At 37.6% G+C, this 21,492-nt stretch overlaps 1 protein-coding gene across 1 annotated transcript in view; it reads left to right on the top strand.

The window, feature by feature from the left end:
• The window catches only part of ADGRA1 (adhesion G protein-coupled receptor A1), a 255,796-nt gene that overhangs the window by 94,075 nt on the left and 140,229 nt on the right, over positions 1-21,492 (top strand). Inside the window, exons 4-6 of the mRNA XM_054163535.1 lie at positions 4,041-4,112; positions 12,411-12,482; positions 13,208-13,371. Of these exons, the coding sequence (XP_054019510.1) occupies positions 4,041-4,112; positions 12,411-12,482; positions 13,208-13,371 (308 nt within the window). The remainder of the gene's footprint in view (positions 1-4,040; positions 4,113-12,410; positions 12,483-13,207; positions 13,372-21,492) is intronic.

Below are 21,492 nucleotides of genomic sequence, written 5' to 3' on the forward strand. Positions count from 1 at the left end.
ATCTGCCTAGCCAGTGTGCGTGCAGTGTTATGGGTGATGAGAAAAACATATGAAAAAAGAGAGACTCAGATGAGAAGGAATGCAAATGCACAGAAAAAGAAATTTACAGATCTTCTTTTCTGCTCTGATGCAAATGCCTGAACTGTTCTGTGCAGGGAGCACTACGTAACCTAAGTGAAAGATTTCTGTTTCTGGCCATACATGTAAGCATTTTTTTTCTAACAGAAACCACTCTGGTTTAGTGCATTTGGGTAGAAAGCCAATGCCAGAATGATGATGAGGTCATTGCACATAGTGATACGCCTTTGTAATATGAAGTAAAATAATAGATAGAAACATTCTTGCTTGGTCTTGATACTAGGATAACGATACAATGAATTGATCAAAATGAGTATTAATTGTTGCTTTGGGTGCGTACTCTAATAACACAACCCTGACCTCTTGTGGGAAAACCAGGAAACCTGTGCAAGTCGTGGGTTGCACATCTGAAGACTGCACAGGTAGAGCCTTAGGTTAACCAGGAGAGAGAAATCAAGGACAAGCAAGTCATTAGGGACTGGGAAAAGTGCAAAGAAAAGACTCTTCAGCAAGCTAGGAATGGCAACATTGAGATTTGTCATGCTAGATTTCAAAAGCACCCTTGTTGCTGATATGAGCAAGTAATATGTGGAACAATCTAGAGACAGGGAATCGATTAATTGCTAATCTGCCATATGTTTGGCACAAATCAATGCAGTTTCATGGTAAATAAGAAAATCTATGCTCTCCTTCACTGTGCAACTGTTGGGTAGCAGGCAGTTGAGCAAAAGGAATAAATAGTGTAAATTCCTGTGGAAGCTGAGCACAGTAATTACTTGAAGATTATGCTTTACATTCACATCAGCTTATTTCACATGTAAAATATAAATGACTCTGTAAAAATCAGTAGCTGTTATAATATGGGCAAGTGAAAGAAATATGGCTATGGCCAGTAAGACAAACTGCAAGCTGTCAGCATCAAAATGTTTTCTGTAAATGATTTGGAGAATTGTTATAATTTGGATGAATGACAAACTGAATTATTTCAAGGGGCTATTTAAAAATGTACACACAAAATGGATGAAAATTGAGAATTTATGAAGCACTAAAATGATGGCACTCGGTTATTTGATAGAGGAGAGTTGTGGTTTCTTTTACATCAGTTTTACAGGTCAGCATTAGTAAGTTCAGTGTCTTAGTCTGGAAAAGGAACACCAGCTTTGTACATTATGAATTGAATTATGTCAAAGATAGCATATATTAGTCTGGAGGAATGTGCAGCAAGATGCATTTTCATCTTGCTAATGTTTTTTTTTTTAGAGAACATGTTTTACAATACAGATATTTCAGCCAGTGCCATATGTCTTACTGTGAAAACAGCACTCACTGAAGAGGGTATGCAGCCTTTCACTTTGTTAAAAGTGCCATTTTACTGTGTGCCATGCTCAGAAAAATATGCATTTGTTTTGATAATATTTGATTAAATTTGCTCACTTTAACAAAATTATGCCCCACATGTTGATGCATGAGTTCTGAGGAGGTTCACTCTGGATGTTAGGAAGAAATTCTACACAGAGAGAATGATTGCCCATTGGAATGTGCTGCCCAGGGAGGTGGTAGAGTCACCATCATTGGAGGTGTTTAGGAGGAGACTTGATAGGGTGTTTGGTTTAGTTGATTAGGTGGTGTTGGATGATGGGTTGGATGTGATGATCTTGAAGGTCTCTTCCAACCTGGTCTGGTCTGGTCTGGTCTACTCTACTCTACTCTACTCTACTCTACTCTACTCTACTCTACTCTACTCTACTCTACTCTACTCTACTCTACTCTATTCTTCTACCAGGAACTCTGGGCAGGTTCCTGTTTACTGTTTGCATCTTCTGACAGAAAGGTATAAAGATAGATATATTTACGTATGTTTGTCTTAAACTTGTATTTTTGTCTTTTCTATGTAGCTTTCATTTGGAAAACTTAGTGAATTAAATGCATAGCATTATTCTTTATATTGTTATCCATGCTTTTCTCAGCTGTTGCCTACTTAATATCCCTGACAAGCATTTAAGAAATATTTTCATTCTAATGTGATGCTTCATCATTTAATTGTAGAACAGTATATTCTTGTCCTGAAAGAAGACCTGGTAATGAATTCTAAAGAAATTGCCTTCTCATTCTTGCTAACTGGATGTGTCTCAATGAAAGCAATAACTGGATTTGTCAAACCAGAGCATTCATTCTTCTGCTTCATCACTTCAGTATTCTCATGTAACAATACAAAATAGGGAAGCTCCACAATGTGACGGAGGAATTGGCAGACTACCACTGGTTGTAAACCCAAAATATATGCAGGTCAATGTTTACATTTTAACAGGCATATGGTCGCTTTAACTCCATACATTACTGCAATTATTAAAAAAACCCACATACTTGACAAGAAGGAAATTTGAGTCAAGCTTGAAAACCAAATATGTACAAGTTAAAACCTAATTCAGAGTACACCAAAGGGCGGTATTCATGTTATCACAGTTTAATTGATCATATCTGTTTTTGTGTCCTTCCTATACGTATTCTATACATTATTTTGTCTTTATGACTTGCACAGAAAACATCTGCTCACCTTTCTGCAGACAAGTTATGGAACATAATGCCTTGTACTCTCTGTGGTCTGAGACAGCTACAGGATTGCTCTTAAAAGCTTGCCACGTGTTTATCAAGACTGACCTTACTAGCTTAAAAATTAATTGCCCTCTGATTTCTGTGATTTCTTCAGCAATGAGATGAGATGTTAGTAAACAGCCAAATATGTCAATTTAGGCTGCAGAAAAATGCATAGTATTTTTCATAAGTAAACAAGCAGGTGCTAGTGGCTTTGATAAAGAAAAATATTTGGAAATAATTTTGAGTTTTAATGCAGTCAGTGTAAGTTACAGTATGGCATGTTTAATTATGGAATATTGCTCAATAATGTTAACAGAAAAGTTGTTAAATGTATTTGATATAGTTATGTTACATTAGGAAGAGGGTTTTATTTCTCATTTGTTCCTAATTCCTTAAAAATTAAGAGGTGTGTGACATTAATAAATTAAGAGGTTGTGTTGCAGATGACACCAATTTGGGAGCAGGTGTTGATCTGTTAGAAGGTAGAAGGGCTCTGCAGAGGGACCTTGACAAGCTACGCAGATGGGCAGAGTCCAACATGATGGCATTCAACAAGTCCAAGTTCCGGGTGCTGCACTTTGGTCACAACAACCCCATGCAGAATTACAGGCTGGGGTCGGAGTGGCTGGAGAGCTGCCAAACAGAAAGGGACTGATTGACAGCTGGCTGAACATGAGCCAGCAATGTGCCTGGGTGGCAAAGAAGGCCAATGGCATCCTGGGCTGCATCAGAAATAGTGTTGCCAGCAGGAGCAGGGAGGTCATTCTGCCCCTGTACTCAGCACTGGTTAGGCTGCACCTTCAGCACTGTATCCAGTTCTGGGCCTCTCAATTTAAGAAGGACATTGAGACTCTTAAACGTGTCCAGAGAAGGGCAACAAGGATGGTGAGGGGCCTTGAGCACAAGCTTTATAAAGAGAGGCTGAGGGAGCTGGGGTTGCTTAGCCTGGAGAAGAGGAGGCTCAGGGGAGACCATATTGCTCTCCGCAACTACCTGAAGGGAGGTTGTAGCCAGGAGGGGGTTGGTCTCTTCTCCCAGGCAATCAGCACCAGAAGAAGAGGACACAGTCTCAAACTGTGCCAGAGGAGGTTTAGGCTGGAGGTGAGGAGAAAGTTCTTTACAGAGTTGTTAGCTGTTGGAATGTGCTGCCCAGGGAGGTGGTGGAATCACCATCCCTGGAGGTGTTCAAGAGGGGATTGGATGTGGCACTTGGTGCCATGGTTTAGTAGTCATGAGGTCTTGGGTGACAGGTTGGACTTGATGATCTTTGGAGTCTTTTCCAAACTTATTGATTCTATGATTCTATGATTATGTAAATATGCATAAGACAGAACTAATGTTTCACAGTTTTTGTTTGTTTGTTGCAGAGATCTTTCAAATAACAGAATTGGCTGCCTAACACCAGAAATGTTTGTTGGGCTTAACAGTCTTCATAAACTGTGAGTATGACACCAGTTTTGTTTTAAACAGGAGAAATCTAAACTGCCACATGGCTTATCTGAGCACATTTGGTGATAAACTTTCATTACAAGTAAATGATATGTTTTGTGCTAAAAAAAACCAATCCCTCTCCTGAGACTTTGATTGTGATAACTTGATAAAGATGTTGATTCTGTTTGTAATTGTAACATCTATCAGAACTGCAAGTAACTAAATGTCATTTTCACATTGAAAAGAGGCTGAACGTGACATTTCTGTTTGAGTGTGGTTTTGTCTGCATGTCTTGGATACAACTAAAAGTCAAACAAATGAGACTTACATAGGTTAAAGTGGATACATTTTGCTTTCTATCCATTACAGATCAATTAGAATTCTGTAACTTTTCTGTTTTTCCCATAAGTGCATTTTGTAAAAAACAGTAAGCATATATTGGGGGGGGAGGAGGGGGGGGGAGTGTGATGTATTGAGTACAATTGGAATACCAGGCTAGTTCAAATTGCCTCAGAAATACCAATTTTAGACTGTCCTTTTAAGGTGTTGTGTTGTATATTTGTCATAGTACTTTGAGTCATTAGTTTATCATATGCAACTGCACTAGAATATACTCTAGGGAGCAAAGCAATAAACTTGCATATCCATAAGCATGCCAGAGAGCCTGTGTGATGATAGATTATCAGGCTATTCTAGAAAGAGCACTTAGAAAAGATGAGATTGTAATATTATGTCAGGCTGTTCAGTTTTTGGAAGAATCAGGTGACTGGGGACAAGAAATAAAACGTACAATGATAAAGTTTGCTGGTAGATACTAAGTTAACCAGAGAATTGGAGACAAGAGTTGATTTAGTAGGATAAAGTAATATACAGGACTTCATGACTTGGCAGTAAAATGACAGATTAAATAGAATGTAGATAAATACTAAGCAATGCAAGTGAGAGAAAACAAATCTGGGCTAACCATTAAAACATAGGAAAGATATTTTGAGATTATAGCAGATTATGCTGTGAGAACATCTGCTCAGTGCTCAGCATCTTTTAAAGAAAATAACCAGGGAGTGTTATTAAAGGAAGAGAGAACAAATTGGAGAGCATCCATTGTACTATCGAGGGAAAAGGCAAAAAAAAATTGTGTTTATAATACTATGGGCTGTTCCAGTCTGCTCATTTCAGGGAAGAACAAAGAGGAATGGCTAAAGTTATGGTGTGGTATGGTATAGGCAAGTACTAGGAGTAAGTTGTCTGCAACTTTCCTGGTTAGGAAAGGGACAATTCACAGGAAGGGTCCTGATTTAAATGGACATTTGGGCAGACCTAGGAGGGCTCTGTATCTTCATTTGCATCTGTCTGCATTCCAGAATGGGAATTCTCTGCTCCCTGCTCACTGCAGGGGTGTTGGACTAGATGACCTTTAGAGGCCCCTTCCAACCTGGCCAATTCTATGCTTCTATGAAATAAATTCCTAAACTGCATCATAATGTTAAGTCTCATACTTTAGTTTCTTACTCTTCAGCCAGTTCTGACAATTCCTTGGAAAAATAGGGAAAGCTTTCTAGAAAGATTTGCCATGAGGTCTGACTTGCCTGGATGTGTTTGAAGGTTGTTTAGACATGGTGCTTGGGGATACAGTTTAGAGGTGAACTTTATAGAGTAGGGTTATTGGTTGGACTTGGTGATCCTGAGGGTCTTTTCCAACTTGAATGTTTCTGTGATTCTGTGAGGTCAAGATGACACCAGGTAAAGGCTGAAATCTGATATGCTTACTGATCACATTAATGAGAGCAACTGTCCCAAAACTTCTTGGGTAAAACCAAATGAGAACAGATGATGGGAAGAGTCCTGATAGCATATGGATGACTGTTCTTTTCGCTCATCTCAGATGAGCCAGGGAAGCCCAACCCAGCTAATGAGGGTTGCTGGGTTTCTTTACTGTGCACAGTGACCACGACTGTGATTATATAGCGAGGTTACTACAGGAAGTATGTTTCATTCAAAATGGTGAAGTCACCTTATTAAATGAGGGGTTCTTCTGGATGCTAGGGACTACCTCAATAGAATATGTTCAAACCTCTATTGTCTCAGGGAAACATGTCTAAAAGTTCAAACTGTGAATCTTCCATTCCTCATCTTAAAAGCTAATTAAAGATATAGAATTTCATTCCTGTAAGGAACAGAAATTCACTCACAGCGAGCATACAGCATTTGGTTTGTGACAGCGTTTGGCTGTACTATCTCTTTACTCTGACAATCAGAAAAAAGTATGGCAATATATCTCCACATCCTTCACTGATACCATAGATGTTGGGAAAAGGCATAATGTGCATGCTGAATGCATGTAGTTACTGGGCTGATCAAACCATACTATTACAGTTTCTTTTTGGAAAACAAGAGTTGCCATATCCTTGTACATTCTAGTAACTTGTGCAACTGTCCCACTGTTGACAAATCATTCCTGAGTGTGTAGATCCAGAGAAAGTCTCACCAGTTTCCTCTACACTGTCATTAACACTGAATTTCTTGCATCTAGTATTTATTTTTTTTTGCATCCTAAGTAAATATTCACTTTTTTTTTCCTCAAGGTGGAACTGAGTATCATTTCCATGTGGGTGCAGATCCAGGGCTTTCTATATTGTCTTCTTTCTGAGGTTCAAGTTTACAGCAGAAATTTGAATTAGACATTCCTTATAAGCATCATTTTTCAAGTGACATTCTTGTTACACTATTCACTTTGAATAATATTATTCAAAATTACTAGACCTCTCGTCTTCAAGAACATCCTCCTCTTGTTTGATAGGTCTCATAATATTCATCAGTTCTTAGTTTTGTTATTGCCAGATGTCATTTTCACATGCTTAGATTTCTGAGGCAGAGCTATTGGTAAAAGCATTAAATACAGTCACAAGACTGTTTCTGCAGAATGCCAGTAGTCTCACTCTCCACTCTTCTGTCCATTATCTTACAGTGTCTTAACAATAAATGCACTTAATGCCAAGTTCTTTGTGCTTTTATGGATGTTATGCCCGTGTGTCAGTGGAAAGAATGATTTTAGTAACTGTAGACCTGGCCTCATTGGACTTGATGCAGTGACTTGAGTTCTGAAACAAAGAAAAATGGAAAAAAATGCTGGCAAATTGGAAATGGGGAAAATCCATGCATCCATTGAGGATATATCATATAATCATATAAAATATCACAAATTTTATAGACAAGGAAAATTATATAATGATTTTTGTATACATCTGACTTGGTAAGCAGGAGAAATCCATTACCTTTTCATACTGGTGCTTTCACATAAGTGGAATCAGCCTAGAAGTTCTCCAGATTTTTATTTTTATTTAATTTTGACTAGTTCTGCAGATCAGTAGTCATACTGTAGATGGTCTTGAGTAAGATAATTTCCAGAATTTAGTGTGTGCTTCTCCCATAAATATGACAAACCTTCCTTAACAGAAAATAGTAGTAATGGGATATATGTAGGCTATCAATAATACCTACTTTCTCCATTTCTTTATGTAGTCTATCTATAATACCTACTTTCTCCATTTCTTTATGAAGGCTATCAATAATACCTACTTTCTCCATTTCTTTATTGGTGGTATAATTATTGAAGTGCTTTTTGCACCTTGTTGTAGTATATTTTTTGAAAGTTTAACTTGATATTTTTTAATTGTCATGGTTCCTCTATGCTTCCTGTCTTTTTGCTAACCTTTTCCTGTTCATTATAGCCTCTCTATTTCTTGATCTTTTAAAGCCTGAATCCTTTTTTCATTATTTAAGGTTTGGTTATTGATTAATTTAGTCTGTCTTCTGATTTTCTTGTTTGGCTTTTAAATTGCCTTTTTACCATAGACTTAACAAATGTGGCCATCCTACATTCCAATTAACACACTTCAGTATTTCTTTACTGATTGCTTTATTTTTAGTTATTATTTTTTCTAATTTCAAGAGTCTGTCCTTTGGAAATCAGAGGCATTGTAATAGATAAGTTGAAACTCCCCTTTCATCTGAAGTAAATCGGGTTATGATTGCTTTGTCCAAAGCCATGACCTGCTTTTCTGTAGGGACTGTCCTCCTTACTAAACCAGAGTACCATTATTTGTGAAGAAGTACAACCCTAATCTCCATCAAAAGGAACACTTCCCTGCCATTCAAAGAATCACTTGTTCCTTGATACTTAGAAACCTCACAATGACATCATCCTGATGGTAATTATTTGAACTGAGATCTCAGTTTGTCTCTGGTCTAAGAACTGGTGATAGTTGTCTGCAAGATAATGCCACTTAGTACTTTTCAAACATTTTATGGCTTTTTTCCCCATGAAGTTCATACAAACTTTCCAAAATCAGACTTAAAAAAAAATATATTTTAAATACAGTAAGTCACCTTTCTATTGCTTCTGATACCTCTGAATTATTGTTTTAGGGGTATGAGAAAGCTGTTCTATCAAAAGGTTATGGAGAAGCATTTTCTTAGTGTAACATTCCTGTGTATAATTGTATCCAGGGAAAGATGTCAGGTTCTTAAACATGGAACTGCTTTCATAACCATCAAATGTGGTTTACATTACTGAAGGAGCACTATATAGATATATGCATATGCATTGATTTATGCCATTGTTGATTATGGTAATTAGAGCTTTCCTGCATTGCATTTAGCGAAGTGCAGAAGGATCTTTGCAGGCTGTTACCAAAACCAGTAGGGAGAGCCATGAGTCCACTGGAAGGAGCAAAAGACATAAATCTTTTTATGTGCCAGAGACAGTATTTTCTTACACTGTTTACAAGCACAGATACCAGGTGAAACAAATTAACACACTCAATCTTGTAAATCTAATTCAGTTTGAAAATATGGGATTGCAGCTGAAAACTTAACTTTAGGGCTAATCTGACACAGGATGTTTAACCAGAGGACGTGATGCATATATCTCAGTACAGTAAATGTATAAATACTTTACTGACTTGGTGCATGGGAACTGCCTGAGCTTTCAGGGGTAAAGCAAGCTGTCTTCAGAGGGCTAGGTGGTTTTGTGTAGTCTATTTTGAACAGGACAACCTGCATAATTCTTGAATTAAGAAAATACTCATTTGTAGCACCATCTAGAAGTGTCTTGAAAACATGCACACATACAGAAACCACCAAAAAAATTATAAGAAGTATGTAGAAGAGTTTTACTCCAATTGAATCAGAATGTGTATTTCAATGTATAGGAATTGAATTTCAAGTTACTAATGAAATCTAAAATTTTGCACAGCTCCTGCAATTACTGCAGTTAGTGAGTTGTGATTCTGTTCCATGAGACTTACTTGAATTTTATACCTTCTTGGATTTGATGATCTCTACTGTGGAAAATGATTCCAAGATGCTTTCACATCATATGACAGATGGAGCTGACAGTCCCTCAGATACTATAAGAGAAGATTTATTATGTCTGCTAAGATATTAGCTTAACTTTTTTGGCTTATATATTACCCCTTGGCTGGTTTTATGCTGTGATGAGATACATGTATTCTAAATAGGAGTGACATAATTGAATACAACAAATCTTCCAAATCTCCTTTGGCTTCTTGGTGGCCGTGTTTTAGTGCTTTGTTCCAGTATTACATATGCAAATGTATTTCTGCTTGGAAATGGACCTGCCATCCACATTAATTCATTTACATTTAATTTAAATATCAAGACCTCTTTAATACTTGGATAATGCTACTGTACCAATATACCATTTCATCAGTTGCTATAAGTTAGCTCTTCAGGTTCTGAAATGTTGCAACCTTTAAGTTGTTTCAACAAGTAACTACTACTGGATCTTCCTTTTGGAAGTTCAAACCAGAACTTCCTCCTTTCTTAAAACTCTTCGATGTGTATCTGATTGATTCTTCATTCTGCTTCTGAATCATCACCAGCAGTTAGCTTTATGATATTATTATGCCATAAATGCTCGTGTGACCTCCCTGTTGTCATTGAAGCAACCAATCACTTTGTATGATGCCAGAAATAAAGTACAAAACCAGTTACATAGTGAATCAGTGTCCCCACATAAGCAACATCAAGAAAATATGCACTGAAACCTGCCCTTCCTGGATTTCTGTTGTAGTTTTTTAGCCCTCTTACCCAAGTCTTTTTGCATAGAGAATCAGTCACCCTTGCATTCAACTTTTGATTTTTAATATTGAACAGAACAGAACAAACCAGGTTGGAAGAGACCTTCAAGATCATCATGTCCAACCTATCATCCAACACCACCCAATCAACTAAACCCTGCAACCAAGCATCCTGTCAAGCCTCGCCCTGAACGCCCCCAGCAACGGTGACCCCACCACCCCCTCAGGCAGCCCATTCCAATGGGCAATCACTCTCTCTGTGTAAAACTTCCTCCTAACCTCCAGCCTAAACCTCCCCTGACGCAGCCTGAGACTGTGTCCTCTTGTTCTGGTACTGATTGCCTGGGAGAAGAGACCAACCTCTGCCTCACTATTGCTTATAAGAGTGAAGCATTCTCCATATTCATATACTCCTGCTACTACCTATATTTTGTCTCAGAATGGTCCTTTGAGACATGTAACTGCCTCTGACTGTTTTATGGCATTTATCACTTATAGTAAAGCTTTTGACAAAAGTGTTTTATTAATTTCTGTAAAAGCACAAGAGCGTTTGGTATATGGAAAGAAATGTGTGGGACCTTAGATGCAAGACTAAAATGTTTACCTCTGATAGAAAGCACGTTTCTGTTAATGGGGTATGTTAATGTCACAGCAAGTGCTATCAGCTTTGGAGTGCATTAATTTGTTATGTTTGAAATGTTTACAAACTGGGTGATACAGATGTTTTTAGAACAAATGTCCTTTTAAATCAAGCTAGAGTGAGTTGTTAGGATGCCTGAAATGTTGGCATTTCATGACACTGTGCATTTGGAGATTATTTAATGCATAACACAAATGATGTGAACTGACAGAGCAAGGCATTTGCACTGGGCTGCAGATAACTAGCTTGGAAATGCATGTGTTCTTGGGGTGATTTGAGAAGATTTTTGAAACTTCTGATAGAGAAGAGGCTATTTCCATTTTTGGAGATCCAGATGTTGTAATTATGTGGATTTGGGGCATAGAAACTTGCTGCTTTATGACTAGTACAACTCTGAACATGATCCTAGTTTGCTAATTTTCAGTTGTAATATGGAAACTTCAAACCAGGCCATTGCCTGAAGAATATGAAAGAATGTGAAAATTGGCTTGCTGGCTTTGAACTTCTGAACTGTCAGGAATTCAATTATTCCAGCACTTGGCAAACCCACTGAAGAAAAGGGTTGCATACTTCTCTGTCATGATAAAAGGAGATTTTAGTCAGGTGGGGATCAGGCACTTCTCCCAGGCAACTAGTGACAGGACAAGAGGGCATAGTATGAAGCTATGCCAGGGGAGATTTAGGTTAGATATTAGGAAGCACTTCCTCATAGAAAGGCTGATTAGGCACTAGAATGGACTGTGCAGGGAGGTGCTAGAGTCGCCATCACTGGAAGTCTTTAAGAAAAGATTGGATGTGGCACTTGGTGTCGTGGTTTAGCTGATGTGGTGGTGTTGGGTCATAGGCTGGACTTGATGATCTCAAAGGTCTTTTCCAGCCTCAATAATTCTGCGATTCTGTGAAAAAGAAGTAATAAATCTGGAAATGGTACATGGGTCAGGAATTTTTAGATTAGCACAGTGCAGGTCAGTTCTCTCCATCTTAGTGAATTTGGTAGGACGCGTGCAAAGATTCTATAGACGCAGAATGGGCACCACTGATGGTGCATAGCAACCATACATCTGCTGACCTCTGCCACAGTATTTCTCTTTTCTAAAATACTGGGCAGATTGAAAGCTGCCTTTGGTCTGCATGGAATTAGCAAACTCATTACTGTTTTAAGGGATTGCTCAAATTCTTCTGAGCATTGCTAAACTAAGACACTGTTTTTATTTCTTCACCTGGAGGAGACATTCTATATGTACTATAAAAATACAACATAGGTCTTGCTGACTAATCACATGAATATTTTAATTTAATTTCTAGAACAGTCTCTTTCAGAATTCTACTGTATTATATATGTAGGAATGTTCCTGTTTATTAGACCAAGTGGATTGTATGTATACCTGCTGTGAAAATGTAAGTGGTGATAGCATATGATTTGCTTTAATTATTGCTGTAAGTTTACGAAAAAGCAATGTGCAAATTTAAGTATGCTTTTACTGTTGTCAAGAAAACACATTCTACAGTAATTTTATTTTCCTCTTGTGTTTGTTATTACTGACTGTAAATTGTTTTCTTTCTAGGAATCTGTCAGGAAATATTTTTTCAAGTCTCATGAATGGGCTTTTTTCTGAGTTGTTAGCTCTGAAAGCACTGTAAGTATCGTTCCTTATATTCAGATATCTGAAATATTTGAAAAAGCCATTAGAATAAACATAGCAGAGACTGCAAATGTGGCTCAGTTGGTAGCACATAAGGCCCTTAATGGGAAGGTCTTGAGTTCAAGCCTGCAGTGGGCAGTAGTGGCCTCCCTACTCTAGTCATGAGGTCTGTGGTGACAGGTTGGACTTGATGATCTTTGAGGTCTCTTCCAACCTTAGTGATACTGAATACTGAATACTGAGTTGAATATGAATTCAAACACAATTATTTCTAACAATGCATTCCAGAGCAGCATTTTGCTTTTAATGTCTTTGTCTGCTATTGGTGAGCTGCCATCTTTTACCTGTCATTGTGAAACAAACATAACTAACAATTGACTCTGTTTCTGTCTAGCCCAGTCTAGCCATCCTGACTAGCATCTGTGGGTTTTTTATCATTTATAAGCTTATATTCAAATTTAATGCAGTAGTCAGCTATGCTGTTCTGTATCCAAATCCAGAATTTTGGCATAATGTCTTGAAAGCCATTATCAGTGGGACAACGTGTATTAGTTTTCTCAGGATATCTTTACAATTATGCATCTATAGCTATAAATCCATAGCTATGCGTCTGTCTAGAATTACTTTTCCTTAGACTTGGATAATTTGAATCTAACAGAAGAAAGCACATTTATGAAACTGGCATGTATACCAATTGTGATCTTTCTTTGCCTTTCCAGGCATTTCAACACCGATTCGCTCATTTGTGACTGTAACCTAAAATGGGTCTTACAGTGGGCCAGAAACGCTTCCGTTCGAATAGCAGAGGAAACAGTTTGTGCTTACCCTAGTACTTTACAAGGACAGTCCTTTCGTAACCTGAAGGAAAACCAGCTGATATGTGGTGAGCTGTTCTCTCCTTTAACATTACAAACTGAAGTGGAATCCAGAGAAAATATTAAAAAAAATTGAGCAAGAAATCTGACTTGCCTGTGGGCACAAGAGATTCAGGTATATGGAACAGAAAATACTACTAAGATTGAAAGATAATGTTTCATACAAACAAATATATATATATGTATCTTGCAAGAACACCACTGCTGTTCTGGATATTAGATAACCTGGAATTACAGTTTAAAATATTAACTTGTCACGGTAGCTCTACCTTGTATACTGCGTGAAATTGAGGTTTCCTAAGAAGAATGTTCCTTAAAAGTTGTATCTCTGACAGTGGGACATAAATGTCCGATTTCCTTCTTGCATTCTTCATTTTTATAAACCCGTAACTGTACGTCGTTGCAGCGCGGCCTGGAAATGAAGAGAATTTCTGCCGTGAGTGAGTGTATTTGAAGATCTATAAGTGAATCACTTTTTGGAGAAGATTTTTCCATCATAGCAAATGTGATCAATATGGTGTGAGGAAGGAATTTAAAAAAAAAAAGAATAAATAAAGTCTATGGCACACTGAATACTGTCTAGCAAAGTGCAGACTAAACCAGAGATATTAAAAGTATCACATATTGCAGAGAAAGAAATCATTGCCTAAGGTGATGCTAGTGGGTTCCCATAATCAGAAGTATAATTTCACACATACTTGATTAATCACAGTATCTTTGACCTTCTGAATGACAGAAAATCACTGGGAAAACTTTTCTAATGTCTTATCAAAACAAAAGGAAAGTCACACTTTTGTCCTGATAATCACAGGAGGAATGATGTGTGTTGCTAACACGTTTATAGGTGAAAGGAAATCGGTTGACTGGATCAGTAACAAAAAATTTGGTTCCAATAGCAAATACTGATGTTTAGAAGTTGGGAGAAATGTGAAAGTATGTGATTATCAGCTGCAGATGGTCCATCAGCTGAATTGTTATGGAAAGACAGATAACTGTCTGAATAAGGAAATATGGAATGAGCTTTTGTGAGAAAAAGGTGAGAATTTCCAGTAGCCTGTATTGCTGAACAGTTGAAAATCTGCAATACTTCTCAAGTATCAAGCTGCCATTTTACAGAGACCCAGCATGGGCATCTTCATAGATCTTCCCAGCAGGGAAAGTCTTTCTCCTGAAAATGCTGGAATGAGCAGAAGAATTGATTAAGGAGTGTTGATTGGTATTTCCAGGTTGCCAGTGAATACGAGCCTGAATTTTACAAAAGAAATTGAAGCGATTTCTCAGAATCTTATGCTTCAATTCCTAATAGGCCTCATTACCACAGGTCTGATACAGAATTCATAGTGCCCATCTAGTTCTCATTGCTATTTAGAATGTCCACAGAATGCTTGACAAGGTTTGTAATGACTGCCAATAGTTTGATACCTCTTTTAATATCTGCAAAGTGCTTCATGGTGGTTGTATTTGCTGAGCCTTTCGCTAGCTCAGTAATGTCTGCCAGCTACTTTACAGTGCTCATAATATCTGTTGGGCAGCTCACAGTACACAAAACATTTAGCAGTTTCATTTTCAGTAACTTAATTTGAACTTATGCATCATAAAAGGCTGCCTGGCACCAAAATAATAACAGCTATTGAGAATCCTTAAAAAATAACCAATGATGAAATATGCATGGAGCTAATCAAATTAAACATATTCTAAAGAAAATAATAAGTGATTTAAATGTCTACCAGTGTCAGACATTTATAGTTATTTATGTTCCTTCTACGTGCTAGAAAACGTCATGAAGTTTCACAGTCACAAGGTAAGCGAAGGAAAAAAAATGGAATGGAAGAGAGAAAATCAAGATAGAGGAAAATGGCAAAGGTCTTGTAGGCAAGTTAGGGAATTAACCAAAAGTTAAAGTATGTGTACAAGAAACTAGATAGAAAAAGAAAAATTTGAGTAGCCACAAGGAGCAGTGTATCATGAGCTTTATTTTATATTTGCACCGGGGGAAAAAATAATCTCTTGGATTTCTTTCTGGCAAACCTTTCTCGTGCATCTGATAACTCATGGTAGGCAAAGTAGTCACCTGTTGAAAACAGTGAAAAACCTACTTTGGTTTTTTTTTTAATAAAAGTTAATTTAAGTAACTGCAGAGTTTTAGAATTCACAGGGTTCCGCTACCCTATTTCATTAACGTCTACTAAGAGATACTTACATCTTCTTTAACAACAAAATCTTCAGCTCTCAGAAATGTTCGACTATAAACCAGTTTTTGCCAATGTTGGCAATAATACTGAAGAGTTAATTTGATGGTGAAAGATGGTTTTGCCTTTGTCTTCTCCCTTAATGATGAGGAACTGTAATGAATTCATTACAGTATGAGCAGTGTATCTGAAAAATGTTTGTGCAATTGTTTTCATGCAGGTCCTTGTTACCGTTTCTCCATGACTCCAAACAGAACTTACTCAATTTACAGGAGGAAAATGACATTTTCCTGAATACCAATGCTATAAATTCCACCCGAGGCCTAATAGGAGTCTGTGATTTTCCATTGCATACATTATCAACAGCAATGGATTCTGTAGACCAGTTTCTCCACTCAGGAAAGACCTTCATGAGCTTTTGGTCTTAAGATGACTATGAAAGATTGCTCTTAAAGCTGGGTTTTGTTTATTTACACTCATGAATGAGATGTTAGAATTCAGTTTCTTAGACTCAAAGCTGCATTAGTGCTATTTATTGAACTGATAGCACTATGTAGTAGAAGTTCAGTTGTTCTTCAAGATGCAATTGATGCACAACTCTGATGAAGCCTCTTTCTGTTAGAAAACATTGACTTCTCAAAATGGTCATTGGGAAAAGTGCTAACTTTCTTGTATCCCCCCAATTAAATTTTATTGAAAGTTTAGAAAGTAGTTGACATAATGTGAATAATCTTTACATAAGTTATTTGGCTGAAAATGATGCAAATATTTTCTAAATTGTACCAAAAATATTGTAAAGGTCAAAGTATAACAATAATTTTGTAGTGCTTTATGACACTATTAATTATTTATTTCCATGATAAAGAAAAGTATCTAATGCTCCTGGGACAGAATACTGTTTCTGACACAAGTCTCCTACAGATTTAAGTGTTTCTTTTTGCAAATAAGTTTTCTCTATAGATGTTTATAAATAAGCAATTGTGACCATGTCGTTACCTTTTTTAATGAAAAAAAAAATGTTCTTCAAAAGTAAGGATAAGAGGATATTAAGAAATTATTATACTAGGTGGTTTTTTTGCTTAGAGTTTTATGCACTTATATATAAATTACATCTTTGCTCCTTATCATTATCCATGTTTCTGTGCAGGGGGTGGGTAAGTTTAGTTCTTTTCTTGGTGTCAGTAGCTTTTCAGGTTTATGTAGTCTACTGTTTTTACATTGGGCATCAAATTGTTGCATGGATCTATAAAGCACAGAGGTTAAAACAACTGGATGTGGAATCTTGTCAATTCTCTGGAAGTCTAAAGTGGAGAGATGCCTAGATTGTTTCTCAAATCACTTCACTCTGTTTGGCCAGGTCATTTTATACACATACATCTGCACCATTTCATCACAGCACTTTCAGGCAAACATCATCCTTCACCTGCTTTTCTATTGCAGTCTTAAAATGGCAGTGCTGTGTGTGTATATATATATGCACATACATTGCTCCTAGAATTTTTCTTTTCTACAGGAAAAATGTTAATTGTCTTCATTTATTTCTCTCAGTGTACTTAAAACATATTCTTGGTGTCATGTGTTATTTATTTAAATTCAGGGTTGGGCTTGAGATTATTGTTTGAGCCATTACTTTCTTAATTTAAAAGTCATTCTTACTACATGAACACAATGTAAATACTGAACTGTTTGGGTTTTTACAGTATGTAGTGACTGACTGAGCTCAAAATCTCAAGTACAAAGAATGATGTATTAATTATCCAGATTTAGATTCCAGTCCTGCAGTTTCTTGGCAGCCCACAGATAGCCTGCTGCATTCATGCAGAGTATCATTGTCTTCAAGAATATGCAAGATCAAGACTTCAACTCCAATTCTGCAGGGAGTGCCTAATCGTATGAATAGGTCTAATTACATTGAAATAGGAATATTTGCATTAGTAAACCTTCACAGGATTAGATTTTGCAAGATATGGATATTGATGCCATTAGCTCTAGTTAAATCTTCTTGCAATTATTTCTATTTTACAGTGTTAGTAATTCAGGATTTTTTGTACTTAACTGGTAGTTAAATCTCCTTGCAGTTATTTCTCTTGTATAATGTTAGCAATTCAGGATTTTTTTTTTTAACAACAAAAATTGCAATGTCTATACATCAAATAATGTCACTGCATTTTGGATCTTTCAGAAATATATGTGGTACATTTATTTTCTGTCAGAGATAAGTGGCCACTTTGTATATCAAAGCTGGCTTCCATGCTACCATTTGGCAATATGAAACTAAAAATGCTTTTAACATTTTGATTCCAAATTTCTCATTTTAATGTGATCAGTTTCAGACTGGGGGGTGGGGGGGGAAGGGTATGTTGCTCTACATTTACTATGAAACATTAGTATCTAATTTCTTTAGTGGTAATTTCAAACACTGTTGCAAGGTTTGGGACACAAAGTTAAACATCTGAAATATTTAAAACTTATAAATGTGAAATAGCTGAAACATCAAAGTCATCTGAGAAATTCAAAAGATGAAGCTTTATTTCTGTGTTTTGTTCTTGCATCTGTGCTCAGAGAGGAACATATAATACAATGGAGCTTTTAATCACTGAAATCTGCTGATTTAGATACTGGAAAACTAACATAATTTGTGTTTCTTACCATAGCTTACTCTGAGACTACATCAGAGGTTTTTAATGTACAATTGTGTCTTATCTTCTGCATTGTCTTTGCCTGCTTGTTTCAAAAAGCATGCAGAATAGCTACAAGAAAGTTTAGCTGAGATGTAATAAGTGAAATCAGTGTAATCAGTGAAAGCAGACAGGAAGGCTCTATAGAGGGACCTGGACCAATTATATGATGTTCAACAAGACCAAGTGCTGGGTCCCACACTTGGGTCACTACAACCTCATGCAATGCTACAGTCTTGGGGAAGAGTGTGTGGAAAGATACCTGGCAGAGAAAGGCCTGGGCGTGTTGATCAACAGCCAGCTGAATATGAGCCAGCAGTGTGCACAGGTGGCCAAGATGGCCCACAACATCCTGGCCTGTATCAGGAGGACCAGGGTAATGACTGCATCCCTGTACTCAGCACTGGTGAGGTCACACTATAAGTACTATGTTCAGTTCTGGGGCCCTCAGTACAAGAAAGATATTAAGATGCTGGAGCAGGTCCAGAAAAGGGCAGCAAAGCTGGTGAAGGGTCTGGAGAACAGGACTGATGATGAGTGACTGATGGACCTGGGATTGTTTAGTTTGGAGAAGAGGAGGCTGAGACCTTCTTACTCTACAATTACCTGAAAAGAAGCTGTAGCAAGGTAGGTGCTGGTCTCTTCTCCCTAGTGAGAGGAAGTGACATCAAGTTGTAGCAGGGGAGGTTTGGACTGGATATTGGAATAAACTCTTTCACTTAAAGGGTTATCAAACAATGGAATAGGCTTCCCAGGGAAGCCCCCCATCCCTGGAGGTGTTTAGAAGATGCATAGATGCAGTGCTAAGAGACGTGGTTTAGCAGCCATCTTGATAGTTAGAGAGTGGTTGGACTCATTGATCTTAAAGGTTTTTTCTGACCAAAGCTGTTCTATGATTCTATGAAACGAAGCCCCTTTACTCTTCAAAACTTCTGCCTTTGCAGACTTAATTGGCTTTCTCCAAAAACTGGTTGCTTACGAGCAAAGCCATGGGAAGACAGCCAGCAATGTTAAGACTAAGATCCATGGAGTGTCCCAGAAAACATATTCTTAATTCTTAAGATGATAACATGTACATTAGAAGACATGAATTAAATTTTATAATGGTAATTTCAAGAAAAAATGTTAAGCTTCTTTACCAAACTTATATTTGTATTGCCCAGTTAACAGCACTTTTTACAGTTTATTGTAATTAATCTTTCTCTTGTTTTAATTAATCATTCTCATGAGAAGGTTCCCTATAAAGCCTTCATCCTCTGTTCTAATTAAGTGGAGTATATCATAGTGGTATTTTACATTTTTATGGTATAGTTCATCATATAGCACTTTCTTTAATATGAAAATGGATGTCAAAAGCTGCAGTTTCTGTCAGTTGGCCTGAGAAAAATTTAAAATGGAAAAAAAAAAAAATCATACAGAGACTGGGACAAGTTCTTACTTCCACAGAACTGTCACTTGTTCAGCATCTTTTATGACTTTTACATTTCTTTTTTGTCTGGCATTTTTGTAGCATAGATGGGTGCTCATGCAGCCTGCTGGGTTCTGAGCAATTAGGGGCAATCACTGCCACTCCTGGAACCTTCCTACTGCCATGTTTCCATGGTCTAAGAGTGTAGTAATGATATGAAAATAAAAATGTGGCTGATGGTTCTTAAGGTTTGGAAAGATGAGTGCTAACGCTACATTTCCCAGTTAAATAAAGCTAATAAATATATTCTGTAGAGCTAGGTGTTTTACCTTGCCACCTCTCAGCCATTTTTATTAGCCATAAGCTATTATGAGGAAGGACCTCGACAGGCTGAAGAGACATACAAAGTCTAACGGGATGGCATTTAGCAAGTCCAAGTGCCAGGTTCTGTACTTTGGCCACAACAACCCCAGGCAGTGCTACAGGATGGGGTCAGAGTGGCTGGAGAGCAGCCAGGAAGAAAGGGACCTGGGGGTACTGGTTGACAGCCAGCTGAACATGAGCCAGCAGTGTGCCCAGGTGGCCAAGAAGGCAAATGGCATCCTGGCCTGTATCAGGGATGGTGTGATCAGCAGGAGCAGGGAAGTCATTGTGCCCCTGTACTCTGCACTGGTTAGGCATCGCCTTGAGTACTGTGTCCAGTTCTGGGCCCCTCAGTTTAAGACATTGGATACTTGAATGAGTCCAGAGAAGGGCATCGAGGCTGGTGAGAGGTCTCAAGCACAAGCCCTGTGAAGAGAGACTGAGGGAGTTGGGATTGTTTAGCCTGGAGAAGAGGAGGCTCAGGGGAGATTTATTGCGGTCTGCAACTACCTGAAAGGAGGCTGTAGCAAGGAGAGGGTTGGTCTCTTCTCCCAGGCAACCAGTGGCAGAACAAGAGGACACAGTCTCAAGCTGTGCCAGGGGAAGTTTAGGCTTGAGGTGAGGAGAAAGTTCTTCACAGAAAGAGTAATTGGCCACTGGAATGGGCTACCCAGGGAGGTGGTGGAGTCATCATCCCTGGAGGTATTCAAAAAAGAATTGATTGTGTCACTTGAAGCTATGGTTTAGTTGTCATGAGGTGTTAGGTATTAGGTAATAGGTTGGACTTGATGATCTCTGAGGAGGTCTTCTCTAATCTGGTTGATTCTATGATTCTATGAATATGCATAGCCATGAGCCTGCTAGCTTGTTTGCCAGAAGGATATCTGAGTAATCAAAATTAGCTTTCTTGCGATGGCTTCTGATTCTTGTCAGTGAAGGAATTTGTGTTATGAATCTTCCGATGCCATAGCTCTCAGTATGCCATGGTCTTCAAGTTTTGGGATGTGGTACATAGTTAAAAACTCCCCAGCTTCTTAATTCAACTTCTAGGGCAGTTTGAAAATAAGAAATTGGAAAATGGCAAGTTTTATATGATAAGAGTTTTTATCAGTGACAAAAACACTTTGCTCTTCTTTTCAAATTCCTTCTAGATATGGCAATACAAAATGTGGGCTTTATCTTGCCTGATGCAGGTAATATTTTTTAGTAATTGATTAACTAGACTTGAAACCTTGAATTTCCTATTGTGGAAATTTTTCTAGCAGCTGTTGCCATTTTATAAATTAACATTATGATCTCTGGCATTTATATTAAATGCTATATTTCTCTTCTTTCCTACCAAGTCAGTCACTGCTATCATCACTAAATAATAAAGTGTTTTTCCACTGTTCCCTCATTTAAAACGGTTGTAACAAACACAACACACTCTTAGACCCACTGCAAAAATTATTCTGTATTTTCACAGAGACTTAAAAATCTGGGGAGAATTCT

This window comes from Dryobates pubescens, chromosome 8 (assembly GCF_014839835.1).
Source record: "Dryobates pubescens isolate bDryPub1 chromosome 8, bDryPub1.pri, whole genome shotgun sequence".
NCBI lineage: Eukaryota > Metazoa > Chordata > Aves > Piciformes > Picidae > Dryobates > Dryobates pubescens.